The sequence below is a fragment of the Lonchura striata genome, chromosome 7 (genome assembly GCF_046129695.1).
Source record: "Lonchura striata isolate bLonStr1 chromosome 7, bLonStr1.mat, whole genome shotgun sequence".
NCBI lineage: Eukaryota > Metazoa > Chordata > Aves > Passeriformes > Estrildidae > Lonchura > Lonchura striata.
In genome coordinates, this window is record NC_134609.1 from 18,834,444 (window position 1) to 18,848,423 (window position 13,980).

Below are 13,980 nucleotides of genomic sequence, written 5' to 3' on the forward strand. Positions count from 1 at the left end.
TCCCCTCTTTTAGCTTAAAACTGTTCTTCCTTGCCCTTCCAAGAAAACAGTCTTGCGCCAGGGAGGTGCCCAGCTCCGCTCTCTTTCCTCCTCCTGTGCCCGACCTCCGCCGGCCCCAGGCCGGGTCAGGCCCCGGCTCTGCTCGGTTCATCACGCCAGCTGCCCTTGCAGGAGCTGGGGAGCCGTGTCCAGGCACGGCCCGGCTGCTCGCCATCCAGCACCCCTGGAGCGGCCGCAGCGAGCCGGGACGCACTGCCCGCCGTGGCCACGCAGCTCCCTCGGCCGTGGCTCCGGCATCCCGGGACGCCCTCCCCTCCTCCCGTAGCCGGTGCCCGGGGCGATGCTCGCCGGTGCCCCCCCGCAGCACGGCGGGGCCGGACCTGGCGGCGGGCGGCCCCACCCCGCGCTCCCCATTGGCAGCGGCGCCCCCGCCCCGCTCGCCGCCGCCGCCGCCGCCCGTTCTTAAGGCGCCGGCGGGCGGAGCGGGCCCGGCGGGAGCCGGCGGCGGAGCGGCCGGAGGCGGGCGGCGCGGCGGGCGGCGAGGCGGCGGTGCGGGATGCGCTCCCGCCGCCGTGGGGGCGCCGGGCGGCCCCCCTGGCCCGTGAGTAGCGGTGTGGTTTTGCTGCTCCGCGAAGTTTCCCGGGGACTCCGGGGCGGGGAGGGGCGTCTCTCAACTCCGGCACGGTCACCGGCCCGGGGAGAAGTTGGTGGAGGGCGGAGCGGGACCGCGGGCACGTAGCCTGTCCCCGTGGCGTGGAGGGGATGCGGGGTAGTGAGCCGGGAGGGAGCGGGAAGAAGGATGGGATGGGGATGGAAGGATGCTGGGCTGGCGAGGACCGTGCTCAGGAGGCTGTCCGGTGGTGGGGGGTTTGTGCTGGGACTGGGAAGCGCTGGCAGGGGCAGCAGGACTGTGAGCAGCGAGGGACAGCCCCTCTTTATAGCGGCACTCGTGCTTGGTCGTGGCTGAGCCCGTGGAGGAGCGGGGGGCAGTGGACGGAGAGGTCCGGCCATGTGCCTGCCTGCGTGGGAAGGGGCTGGCTGTGTGCTGGTGGGCCTGAGCCCTCCACGGACCTGGTGTCCCTCTGGGGTGAGCTCGGAGGCTAAGGTGACTGCTCATCTCCACACTGCATTGGCTGCTGCTGGCTGAGCCCCAGCCTGCCAGGTCCAGCACTGAGGAGTCCTGCATAGGAGGGACAGGCTCGCAGCAGCGAGCAGACGTCGCAGCAGGACCCAGGCTCGTGGGCTTTGGCTGGAGCAGAGGCACTGCAGGGTCTGGGCTGCTTGGGATTGAGGAGCTGTGGAGGGGCACTGCTGGTACTCTGGATAGCCCAGCTGCTGTGGAAGAGGGGTCTGCTGGGTCTGTGGGACGTCTCCTGCTTGTCCTCTGCCCTGGCAGAGGGCTGTGGCAGTCTGGGAATGCTAGGAATAAGAATATGATGTTACTGGGGCGCGTGCAGCAGGGTGACATGAGGTACTGTGTTGTCACTGCTTTGGGGTGCATATGGGGTGCAGTGATGCCCTTGCTGCATGATGTCAAGAAATGTCATAGAGGTGCTGGAGGTGACTGCGGCCCAAAACGGGATGTTGCTGCAGTGGTGGAGCATGACATCACTGGGGTGCGTGGTGTGGCGGGCAGCAATGTCACGGTGACATGTGGGGTGGGGTGGCCGCACAGGGACCTCACACCCACCTTTCCCCATGATGTAGACCAGGGCTTGTCCATGTGTGTACAATGAGGAGATCTGGGGACAGCATCTCCCCGCTTGTGGTGAGAGGTCTGGGGCCCAATCGCCTGCCTGTCCCATGGTCCCTTTCCAGTCCCATCCCACCCTCCCCACTGGGCACTTTGAGTCACAGCAATGCATGGGCTCAGATGAATCCTGCGTGCTGCATCTCTGCCATGGGGCCAGCACGCTCCTCCTGAGCTGCCTGGCTGCACCCTGCGTGGGTGCCTGTGGCATCCTCCCAGTGGCTCTGCTCCTGCTTGGCACCCTGGCTTTGTGTCACTAAGCACCTGTGTCAGAAGCACCCTGGGGTGACCTTGCCACCAGATGCCTCAACAGAAGCCAGGACGTGACTCTGCTGGAACAAAATAGACTGAGGTCTGCCCTGCATACAGGCAGGACCCCATAGCCTCAAACCACAGGTGAAGCTTCATGCTGGGACTGTGGTTCTATCAAAAGCATGCTGGGAATGATGAGGCCCTTCTGCATCTGACATGCAGAGCCTGAGTCTCCCTCCCTTCCCCTTCCCAAAGTGGCCTGGCTCTGGGCTGGACATCCCTTCCCCATGGCATAAAGCACCGGATCCACTGGGAAAAGCCTTTTGTCTCCAATCAGGAGCATTGTTTCCTACTGGAAAAGCTCCATCCAGCTTGGAGGGATTTCAGCTGCAGCTGGATGAGCTGGGGGGGGCACCTGGGTAACAGTCCAGGCTCTGGGGAGAGGGAGCTGGAGTGGGTAAAGACAGGGAGCCCTGCCAATGGCCTGGGGACAGCCACCCATCATTTGTCTGTGGCTGGGAATGAGGCAGCACTGCTCTGCAGGGCCAAGGGCTTATGTGGCAGCCCTGCACCCATATGACCACGATGTCAGTGGCTCTCCCCTTTGCTCGTTTTGCTAAGCCTGGAGTGGGGCTGTGGCAAAGGCTCCCCCTCCTTCACTGTTTGGCACTGCAGAGTGACACCCAGGAACTTTCCCATCCCTGAACAACCCAATGAACCCTGTCCCCATCACATGTGTCTTGAATGGGACCCCTGCACTAGGGAAGGATCCAGGCTCCTGCCCCTCAAGAACTGCTCTAGACAGTATGGCAGGGTAATGGGCCATTCCAGGAGGAGAATCAGAGCAGCACACACACATCAACCCTGGAAGCTGTGCCAGGCTGCAAATGGGGTTGGAAAGGAAAGGGGAGCAGGCTGGTGCAATAGAATACAGGACTCTGGATGTTGTGGGCAGTAGGGCTAAGGTTTCTTCTGCAGCTGGAGAACAGCCCCTTCCTGTGGGTCTGGAAGCTAGTTATGGCCCAGGAACCTAGTTAGGGCATGAGAATCCTGGACCCCAAGAGAGCCTTGAGACCATTCCCATCCCCATAGGAGGCAGCAGCAGGCTGCTCTCCACAACCCACTGGGTCTGCTGGGGTCTAAATCTTGGGCACCTTCTCCTCTCCAAGCTGGGCATGGGTGGTACCACACAGCTGCCACAGCTTCCTTGGCTTGGTGTCTGAGTCCAGCAGCATGGGGACCAGCAGGCAGGGAGATCATTCACTCCTGTACAGGGGGACTATTCCTGGCTGGAAAGGGCAGTTCTGACCAGGGAGGTCCTGCCCAGGCACAGTCACATGAAGCATTGTCCCCTTGCAGGCCATGTGCCCCAACCACCCCTCCAGTTTGCAAGAGCATACCAGGCTGCTTTTTCTCCCAACTGGAGTACAGGCATGTGGGATCATGCCCATAGCCTGGGGACACACCACTCATTTCTGGGCTCTTCCCCTCTGGAGATGACTGCCAGGCCTGGGATGAGGGGTTGCCCTCCTAAGCGCCACCCTGCTCATCACCTGTGCTACAGCCAGGTCAGAGCCAGCTCCAAAGTCTCTGAAGCCTTGCCAGCAGTGCTGGCAGAAGCTGTCCTCCGCAGTCCAGGTTAAATAAGCCTCTCCTCCCAGTGCCCTGTTCCTCCTAGCATTTTCTCATGGCTGCATCCCTGTGCAGAAGGCTCCCCTGGCCAGGCTGGACGGAGCTCATCCTGCAGAGACCCTGGGAGGAACATTTCCAGCAGGATGGGGAAACTGAGGCACATGGGAGTAACCTGATAAAGTATCCCTGTGTTCTCCCTGTGAACTTCCCCAGCTTTGGAAGACCAATGGGACAGAAGACAAACTCCTCAGGCCAGCGAATGTCTTCTTCCTCTGATCCTGCCAAGGGAGCAGTGATTGACATTTTGACTTACCAGGACCTTGGAAGCCAGTGGCACCTTAGGGCAGAGTGAACTGGGCTTGAGCTCAACTTTGTCAGCACCCCACAGCCCTCCTGCTGCCTCTCCAGTCCCTCTAATAGGATGGGCTGCCAAGGCTGGGCTGCTGCTCAGCCCCAGCTCACTGGAGTATGATCTCGTCCCAAGGGTGAACAGTGCCAGGGCAGTCCATGCATGGGGATGCTGGAGTGACAGTGCCCAAGGGTCAAGGGACAGGTGGCGTGGTGCACCTGGGGTGGGGTGCTGTGGCAAGGGGTGAAAAGAGAACGTCTCCCATGCAAGGACAGTGGGGCTGCTTGGGCATCGTGGAGCAGAGTCTCCTCCCGAGCTGATGGGCTGCAGGTCTCTCCCAGGTGTCCAGGATGCTGGCGTTGGGCCTGCTGTCCCTGGCCTGGCTCAGCGAGGGCTCCCAGCGCAGCGAGCCCATGTTTGCAGCCGTCACCCAGCGCCTTCTCCCACCTGACTACGACAGCAATCCCACACAGCTCAACTACGGCGTGGCTGTCACCGACCTGGATGCCGACGGTGACTTCGAGATTGTGGTGGCAGGGTAAGTGGTGCACCTAATGCCTCAGTGGCAGCAGGACTCGTGGTGCTGCAGGGACAGGAATTCCTCCCTCCTCCGTGGTCTTGTGGCTGGCTGGGGGGTGTGCACAAAGGTGGGGGGTTGAGGTCTGTATGCACCCCCAGTGCATGTGTGCACCCACACAGGGTGTTGATACCAGCTGAGTGCCTGTGTAGGGCCACGTGAGTGCCCCCATTGGTCCCTTCTCTGTGGGGCAGTGGCAGCTGCCCAGCAGCCAGGGTCCACCCTGCAGTGCACAGCCAGTGTGTCCCCAGGCTGTCTCAGCTCCGCTGACAGGACTCGGCTCTCTCCAGAGATTCAGCTAATTGGCTGGAGGTTTTTTATTGTCCTTTATTGGAGTGATGGCTGGGAAGGTCTGGCAGGAGCTGGGGAAGCAGGGAGCCATGTGCTGTGCTGCCAGTGCCCAGGCGGGGCTGGACACAGAGCAGCTGCTGCCAGCAAGTCCAACCCTGGTCAGGAAGAGCAGGGACCGTGGTGTAGGCTCTGTGCGTGTGCTGGCACTGCTGCGAGCTGCACACCACCATCCTCACTCCCTAAACAGGCTTGCACACACAGGTGTACCCACCTGGGGAGTGTGCCCACCTTTAACCTCACAGATCCCATCCAGCTGGATGGAGGCATTATGGTGGCAGGCTGCCTGTCTGGCCCTGCTGCTGCTCTGAACATCAGGAGAGGCAGGAGAACATGGACAGCACTGGGAACCCTGGAGGGGTCTGGGCCACCACTCCCAGCTGTGCTGAGTCAAGAAGGCAGCTGGAGTTTTGTAAGCAGTTGTGGTGCTCGTTGTATAACTTGTTTACTGGTGCGTTGGGCAGGAGCAGGCGAGGAGCCAGTGGGATGCACCGTGCTGAGAGGATTTGCCTTGAGTGCCGGTTTCCTTGCCCTGGGAAAGCTCTGCAAGCAGGGACCTGCACCCCACCCTGTACTGCTATGACCCCCACTGCTTCCCTGGTGTTGCCAGGCATGGAATGCCTGAGGTCCTTGGCCTCCATGGACCATGCAGGTCTCTGCACTGCCCATCATCGGGAAAATCCCATCACACCCAGTGTCCCCCAGGGGTGAGACAGGGGCTTTTATTCTGTCCCCAATCCTCGGGAAGCCAATGCCCCTGCTTACACTCACAGGTACAATGGCCCCAACCTGGTGCTCAAGTATGACAAGGCACAGGGGCGGCTGGTGAACATGGCAGAGGATGAGCGGGGCTCCCCGTACTACGCCCTGCGGGACCGGCAGGGCAACGCCATCGGTGTGACAGCCTGTGACATTGACGGCGATGGCCGTGAGGAGATCTACTTCCTCAACACCAACAATGCCTTTTCTGGTGAGCCTTGCCAGCAGCCGGGCCCCAGCACGGGGGGAGCCCCCGGCATGGCTGCCCGCGACCTTCGGCATGTGAGGGATGTGTGCGGGCTGGAGTTAATTTCTCAGCTGAGTGGCTCCACTGATTGATGGCAGCATGGGTGGGACACTGAGCCCAGCCAGCCACCGAGTCAGCACTTCCAGCTGCCCATCGCCCTTTTTGTGGCACCCCAAGTGAGACAGAAGAGTCCCTTCTGCCCCCTTGACTGTCCCACCACAGGGACCCTGCGCTGTAAATCCCAGCTGTGCCCTGCAGCAGTTGTGCCCCTTGGTCTCATGGCTCTCCTGTGCCTGCTGCATCAGGTTAAGTCTAGTGCTGTCCTGCTCCTGGCATGCCTGTCATGGGAACAGGACTAATGTGCTCCAAGGTGGCACAGGGAATCCCCAGGGCTCCCTGGTTTGGTGCTCCAGCCCACCTCTGCCCTGTGTCCCTGACCTCCAGGCAGCACATCTGTCTTCCCAGTGCTCCTAATTACCCGGGCTGGCAGTGGCTGCTGGCACACCTGTCCCTAAATCAGGATCTGCCATTGGCGCTGTCACAAGCAGTGTAGCTCGCTGACTGTGCCTGCTACTGAATCGATTTCTTTTTTATTTTTTTTTTTTTTTTTACCTTCCTGGGGCTGATCTACAGGGCTGTGCCTCATTGGGACATATTTTAGCTTAATGAGTTGATTCTTCTGTGTGTCTGCCCGTGGCCCTTAAGGGTCATGGGGCTCTTGCAGCAGCAGCCCAGCCCTATGGCACTGTAGGGGGCTGCGGGGACAGCAGATATTTGGGGTGCTCTGGAAAAATGGTACCTTATCCAAAACCTCCCTTGCTACAAAGCACCCTCCTCAGGAGGAGGAGGTGTTCTGGAGCCCACTGACCTGTGCCCCCTTCCCCAGGCATGGCCACCTATACAGACAAGCTCTTCAAGCTCCGCAATGGGCGCTGGGAGGACATCCTGAGTGACGAGGTGAACCGGGACGTGGCCAGCCGCTTTGCCGGCCGCTCTGTTGCCTGTGTGGACCGGACGGTGAGCAAGCAGGGTTCTGTGGGGCATCTCTGCCCCCTTCCCACTCCCAGAGCCCTTCAGTGGAGTCCTGGGGGCCTGCTCCCCTTGCCCATGCCACCTCGAGCTTGGCCCCAGCTGCCCCTTGACTGTCAGGACTAGCAGTGGCCCCAGCTGTAGAGACTGTGGATGCCTGTCCACATGGTTGCCACCAGCTGATAAACGTGCCTGTCGAGGTGATTTATGTTCCTGTCACCTGCTCTTTCTTTGTCCTCCTCCTCCAGCGGTTTGTTTCCAAATGATTATCGCTAAATCAGGGTGCAGCTACTGCACGGGACAAAGGGGGTGGTGGAAACTGGGAGGACCTGGCACACCGGGGATGCTGGGAGGGGGATAATGTGCCCCATGCCAGCACTGTGACCAGAGAGTTCCTAGAGGCAATGGGGCACATCCTTACTCCTGGGATGCTTTTTGCTGTGGGTTTTACAGAGCTCTTGCTCAGCACACAGTAGCAGTGCCTGCTCCCACGGAGCAAGAAGAGCATTCGCAGCAGGCATCCTGGGGTCCCCGTGGAGATGAGCGGTGGGTGGGTGGGTGCTGAGGCGGTGCTGCCGGCTGCAGGGCTCCGGCAGGTACTCCATCTACATCGCCAACTATGCCAGCGGCAACGTGGGCCCCCATGCCCTGATTGAGATGGATGTGGCTGCCAGTGACCCTGCCCGTGGTGTCGTGGTGCTGGTGGATGTGGCCGCTCAGGCTGGCGTCAGCAAGTACACAGGTACCCCGGGCTGCCGCGGCCCTGCGGGGGGACGGGGCGCTGCAGGGCACGGCGAACGCGGGACCTCGCCGTGGCAGGGCAGCGCAGCCCGAGGTCCGTGCCACGCGTTGGGCTGCCTGATTGCCCCATCTAGTGGCAGCCCCACGGCCCGTGGATGCGCGCCTGGCAAGACCCCTGTGCCCACCGTCACCGGGGCTAGTCCCTCCCGAGGTCACAGCATCCATAGGGCGGGCAGCGAGGTTTGGGAATGTAGGCGTCGGGAGGAGCAAGCCCGCCTGCGCCCCGTGCTGCCCCACCACCGTGGGGACTGCTGCGGCCAGCGGTAATTTACCCCAGCGGTAAATTGTCACTAATTAGGAGTGTTGTCACCATGGCGATGGCAGTGATTAGGGTTGGGAGTGACACAAGCGGCTGCCAGGCCCAATTAGCTCTTGATGAAAGGGATTGAAGGTGGGCAACAATGGGACACAGGCGAGAGGGTGCTCGGGTCCAGCGCGTGGGCAACACATGAGGGAACATGAGAAACACAAACTCCCGTGTGGGCTGTCCCCTCATCCCGGGCTACTGTCCCCAGGTGGCCGTGGGGTGGCCGTGGGCCCCATCCTGAGTGACAGTGCCTCTGACATATTCTGCGGTAATGAGAACAGCCCAAATTTCCTCTTCCACAACCGGGGGGACGGGACGTACAGGGACGTGGCAGCTGCTGTGGGTGAGTAGGGGAAGCTGGGGGGAATATACAGACGCTGGGGAATTCAGGGCAGGGGTGGCTCTGCCTGTCCCTGCCTGCACTGGATGGATGAGTGCAGGAGGGAACAGCCCTAGCGAGCCAGAGCCCCACTGACCGCCGTGCAGTGGCTGAGATGCGCACAGCAGGGATGTAACTCTGCCATGAAGGACCTGTCTGGGCATGATGCAGCACATCCCAGGAGGTGTGCTGGGGACAAGGGGGCAGGGAGGGGTTCCCGTCTCCCCCTGTCCCCTTGGGGTTCCCCAGGGCTGGATGACCCCTACCAGCACGGACGCGGTGTGGCGCTGGCTGACTTCAACCGCGACGGCCGAGTGGACATCGTCTATGGCAACTGGAACGGGCCGCACCGCCTCTACCTGCAGAGCGGAGCTCCCGGGCGCGTCCGATTCCGGGTGAGCGCCGGGAGCCCCGGCACTGATGGCTCTGCCGCTGAGCCACCTCGGCCAGGGGGGCTGGCTTCACTCTGAATTGTCTTTGAGCCCCACTTGCCAGCGAGGAGAGGAGCTGAGGCATCAAGGCAGGACCCAGGTGTCCCGCTTCCTGTGCCTATTGTCAGGCTGTGTCCATGCAGGACATCGCCACCCCCAAGTTCTCCATGCCGTCCCCCGTCCGCACCGTCATCGCAGCCGACTTCGACAATGACCAGGAGCTGGAAGTTTTCTTCAACAACATCGCTTACCGCGGCTCCTCCGCCAACCGCCTCTTCAGGTTGGGAGCCGGGAGCCGGGAGCCTGCACCCTGCTCTGGGGGTCGAGCAGCCCTCGCAGCACAGCCAGGCTCACAGGGCTCCTCCCCAGCAGTGCCACGGCTCGGGCTCAGCTCATAGAAGGCGTCGTGACTGAGCCCTTCCTGGCATCATTACCAGTCACTGTGATCGTGCCTGCAGCAGCCCCTGGGGTCCCCAGCACCGCTGATTAGCAGCAGTGTGGAAGCTTGTTCATGGCTCCTGTTAATTGTGGGGGTCAATTCTTATTACTTCTGTGTAGCACCTTCTTGTCTGGTGTGTAGGGCGGTGGGAACTAGTTGTCTACCCAATGCTTGCACCCATGGGTGGGTAGAGGGCAAGGGTTTTGCAAGCAGCCCTTTGGGGACATCTCCAGGTTCCAGGGGGATGCAAGAGATGGTGTTGCTACTCTGCAGTTCAGACCCAGAAGTTATCATGAAATTCCTGTTCCCCTGCATGGAATGGGGTTGTGCCAACAGGAAGGAGACAGTCACATCCTCCATCCACACCCTATAGCCACCAAGGCTGTCACTCCTACCATGATTCTTCAGAAAGGAACAGACATGCCCTGGAAGATTCTGAGGACTGCAGAAGCTGGCATTAATACCCTGTGTGTGTCCTTGGCAGGCTCATCCGCAGAGAACACTCAGACCCCATCGTGGAAGAGCTGAATCCAGGGGATGCACTGGAGCCGGATGGACGGGGCACGGGTGGGTCCACCCTGCTCTGGCACAGCACTGCCTGGCACTTGCTTTGCCTGAGAATGCCACACTGAGTTATCTGCCTGCAGATAACCCCCACCAGCAGGCTGGAGCTCCCATCACCCGGGAATGACCCCATGCTTTTCCCCTCCACCCATACCCAGGCAACAGTGCCATCTCCAGTACCCCAGAGCCACTCTTGAAGGGCCCCCTCTTGGGTGTCCACTGCTCAAAGCCAACCTCTGCATTTGGGAAGAGGTCAGGCAGCTCCCTGTGACCCACAGCCCTCCAGCCTGTTCCCTCCACTGCCCAGGGTGCCAGTGCACCTGATTACCGGATGGCAACCACACTCCTGCACTGAAATCACCCCATCTTCCCTTTTGTGCCTGCATGGCCAGGAGTACTGCCATTTCCAGTGAAAGGCCACAGCAGCAGCAAGGTCTTGTGCTAGGGAACATGGGGCCAGGCCTCAGGCACAACATGATTCTGTTCTTGCAGGAGGTGCAGTGACAGATTTTGATGGTGATGGGATGCTGGACCTCATCCTATCCCATGGCGAGTCCATGGCACAGCCAATCTCCATCTTCAAGGGCACCCAGGCGAGTCAAGCAGGGACTCCTCGTGTTGTACCCATCCCTTCAGTCCCTCCCAGCTCAATCTCTCTGCTCCTTCCTCCCTTGCAGGGCACCAGCAACAACTGGCTGCGTGTCATCCCCCGTACCCGCTTCGGGGCCTTTGCACGGGGGGCCAAAGTGGTGCTGTTCACACGGCGCAGCGGGGCCCACCTGCGCATCATCGACGGTGGCTCCGGCTACCTCTGCGAGATGGAGCCTGTGGCACACTTCGGGCTGGGTGAGCTAGGGGGCCAGGGGGCTGCCTCCACCCCCAGCCTTCCCTGGCACGCCCCAAGGCAGGGCCAAGTCTGTGCCCCGGTGTCCTGCTGCACAGTGATCATCCATGCCCGTCACCCTAGGTGTGCTGGGCCCCGTGCAAGGCTGGGGGCAGGTTGTCCAGGCACTGTGCTGCAAGGGGCAGCTGGCCCCTTCCCCATCCCCTGCCTGCTGCTTTGCCCAGGCAGTAGGGCTTTCCTTTCCCATTAACTCTCCCCTGGTGCAGCATGTCTGGCAGCCGAGCATGCAGGGGCGTCTGTGCCTACTGCAAGGTCATCCCATTGTCCCCATGTACGCCCCTCAGAGTACATCCATGTGCATGGGCTGTCAGCATGAGCACCTGGAGCTGGGCTCAGGGAGCAAGGGAAGACTTTGCCCCTCCCATCCCTACCACCCCGCTGGCCTCCTTTCAGCCCCCGCCCACCCTGGAGACCCTCCCTTTGATGGGCTGCCCGCCTGCAGGACATGACGAAGCCAGCAGCCTGGAGGTGACTTGGCCAGATGGCCGTGTGGTGTCACGAGCTGTGGCGAGCAGTGAGACCAACTCTGTCCTGGAGATCCCCTACCCTCTGGATGTGGAGGAGCCACTCATGCCTGCCCCACTGGAGGTGAGGGCCAGGTGTGGGTGTAGGGGACAGAAACAAGGGGCTGGGCTCTGCTGGCTCAGTGGCTGCCCAGGGGTGATTCCTCCCCATCCCAGTGGTCTCTGCTTCTTTCCAAATGCAGTGCGGGCAGGGATTCTCCCAGCACGAGAATGGACGTTGTGTAGGTGAGTGGCTGCTGGAAGCAGAGGTGTGCCTGTACCCAGGATGCTGTAGCATAGCCCCATGGGGGATGCTGAGACTGGGAGGTGGCTGCCTGCCACATGGCTCAGGGCCAGGTACAGCTGCCTGCCTGGCACGTGGCCTGGGAATGGGACACCTGTACAGCTCCAGAGGAGCACCGTAGTGTCACAGGGAACAGCAAGAGCAATGTGCTAGGGCAGGAGGCATGGCTGGCATGTGGCAGGCTGTGTGCTGCAGCCACGAGTGATGGAGGGGCAGCAGAGATGCAGCAGGGTGGCTGTGCTGTGAGCCTCCTGGGCAGAGCTATGGCTTATGCATGGCTACCACTGGGGTGACCATCCAGTGTACTGGGGGAACTGGAGGGGCTGGCAGCCCCAGGCTCTGTGCCCAGACATCTGACGCTGAGGACCCTCTTGCAGACACAAATGAGTGCACTGAGTTCCCCTTCATCTGTCCCCGGGACAAGCCTATCTGCATCAACACCTATGGCGGGTACCGCTGTCGCAGCAGCAAGCGCTGCAGCCGGGGCTTTGAGCCAAACGAGGATGGCACAGCTTGCGTGGGTGAGTGATAGCTGGGACACCCTGAGCCCGTGCCAGCTGGCATCAGCCCCAAAGCACCACCTTGGGATGCTGTTGCACCCCTGACAAAGGCCAGGCCACAGCCTGCAACCTGTCACATGGCAGCCCAGCCACTTCCACCCTGGTTCTCTGTCTGTTTGTCCATGCATCCCATTGAGCTGCCACTGATGCCCCTTTCTCTTTTTCTCTCTTGTGTTCCTTCTCTGTGCAGCTCAAGTGGCCTTTTTTGGGGGATATCCCTCTGCTGGGAGCTGGCCTGGGCTCCCCCACTGTGCCCTCCTTCTAGTCCTCGGACTCTGCCTTTGTCTCTATGCACTTTAACCCCTGCTCATAAAATGCCAGAGCAGCCTTGGTGGAAGGATGGGCTGGCCTCTGCCTGTCTCTCTTTTTCTGTCCCCATCAAACCACCCTGGAAGTGCCGGCTGGGATGTACTGGGGTGACCTGCAGTGGGACGGGCACAGACCTGGCTGTCCTGTGCTCCATCTCTGGGAAAGCAGCCCTGGGGCAGCCTGGCAGTGCCCCCTTCCCCTCACACCCCACTGTCCCAGTGCTATTCCTGCCATGCTGGTGCCTGCCCGGTGGTCGCTTGCTCCGTCGCCTCGATACCGTACCGTGTGCCTGCTGGTTTGGCCTGAGACGTGTGTGCTTTGCCTGCCCCCTCCTCGGTGATGGGAACCACCTCCCCAGCCCTGCAGGGGCAGGGTTCTCCTGGTCTGTTTTTTAACATATTGACCCTACTGTTAGGAGTTGGACCCTGCTTAGTCCCGACAGTCTTCCAGCCCCTCTCCCAGAGAGCCCCCAATAAACTATATCCCATCTATTAACCTGGTCTGCTGAGCTCTGCAGGGCAGGGCTGTGCTTGTGCTTCTGCTCACCCTGCCCTGGGGCTGCACGGGGAGGGAGCCCAGGAGGGGGAGCACCCCCAGCCTACCCCAGGGCTGGGAGCTGGCTGGAGGGTGATGGTGCCCCTGGCCCAGCTCTGCACTGGGACTGCAGCAAAATGTGCAGCTCTGAAGGGCCTGAGGTGCAGCAAGCAGCCCTGCCTGCACCTCAACAACAGGGCTGGGTGCTTTTCCCCCCTACATGCTGTAACACCACACTGCTCTCTTTACCTCCACCAGACATCGATGAGTGTGCTCAGGGCTTACACAACTGCAGCCAGCTCTGCATCAACACCCCTGGGGCACACAGCTGCCTCTGCCACTCAGGCTTCCGTCCCCTTGATCCGGCTGCCAGCCGGTGCCTGGGTGAGTACCCGCAGTGCCCAGGCTACCCTGGCAGCAGAGATAATCAAGGTGCCCAGCTGTGTGCACAGCCCTAGTGCTGCATGGCAGAATGGACAGACTGTGGCTGTGCAGGAGTTGGTAGAGTAAGGAAATCTGCCACCCAGCAGCCTTGGAACCAAGCAGTGGCAGGATCAACTGCCTTTGTGTCCCAGGTTCACCCAACCCTGGAGCTGCCCCCCTCATGCCCCTTCCATCCCTTGCTCTGCCCATGCCAGACACTCCCTGAACCCTTGGGACAGCTCTAACCTTTTCCCCTTCTTTCCCAGACATAGATGAGTGCCAGGCACAGCCTGGTCCCTGCGAGCATATATGCCACAACAGCTATGGCTCCTTCCACTGCCACTGTCACCACGGCTTCTCCCTGGGTGCTGGTGGACGCTGCCGGCACAATTAGCCTGCTCTGGCACAGCCAGAGCTGCCCCCCAGCTCTGTGCCCTGCTGCCCCCAGCTCTGTGCCCTGCTGCCCCCCAGCACTGTGCTGGTTGCACCTGGTACCGACTGAATAAACCCTTTCCTGCACTGTATTCCTTGTGCGTCCCTGTCCCAGGGGCACATGACTGCTACCTGCCCCCCTCCTCC

The 13,980-nt window shown here is 61.2% G+C and overlaps 1 protein-coding gene across 2 annotated transcripts; it reads left to right on the plus strand.

Annotated features, from left to right (window-relative positions):
- The first annotated feature begins 526 nt into the window (after positions 1-526).
- Positions 527-13,925, plus strand: CRTAC1 (cartilage acidic protein 1). 2 transcript variants are annotated; one of them, XM_021536415.2, is made up of 16 exons: positions 527-601; positions 4,325-4,521; positions 5,682-5,878; positions 6,801-6,931; positions 7,529-7,685; positions 8,260-8,394; positions 8,680-8,825; positions 9,005-9,141; positions 9,785-9,867; positions 10,357-10,457; positions 10,542-10,710; positions 11,211-11,356; positions 11,475-11,517; positions 11,953-12,096; positions 13,237-13,362; positions 13,668-13,925. In XM_021536415.2, exons 1-16 carry the CDS (start codon positions 557-559, stop codon positions 13,793-13,795), a joined length of 2,085 nt encoding a protein of 694 aa, XP_021392090.2. In that variant the 5' UTR covers positions 527-556; the 3' UTR covers positions 13,796-13,925. The 2 variants fall into 2 exon arrangements, with proteins under 2 accessions (XP_021392090.2, XP_021392091.2); XM_021536416.3 differs by lacking the exons at positions 13,237-13,362; positions 13,668-13,925 and adding an exon at positions 12,326-12,935.
- The last annotated feature ends 55 nt before the right edge of the window (positions 13,926-13,980 follow it).

Coding starts and splice junctions, on each gene's coding strand:
- CRTAC1 (XM_021536415.2), top strand. CDS start 557: ATGCGCTCCCGCCGCCGTGGGGGCGCCGGGCGGCCCCCCTGGCCC. Junction 10,458..10,541: donor CCATCTTCAAGGGCACCCAG/GCGAGTCAAGCA, acceptor CCTCCCTTGCAG/GGCACCAGCAACAACTGGCT. Junction 11,518..11,952: donor CGAGAATGGACGTTGTGTAG/GTGAGTGGCTGC, acceptor ACCCTCTTGCAG/ACACAAATGAGTGCACTGAG.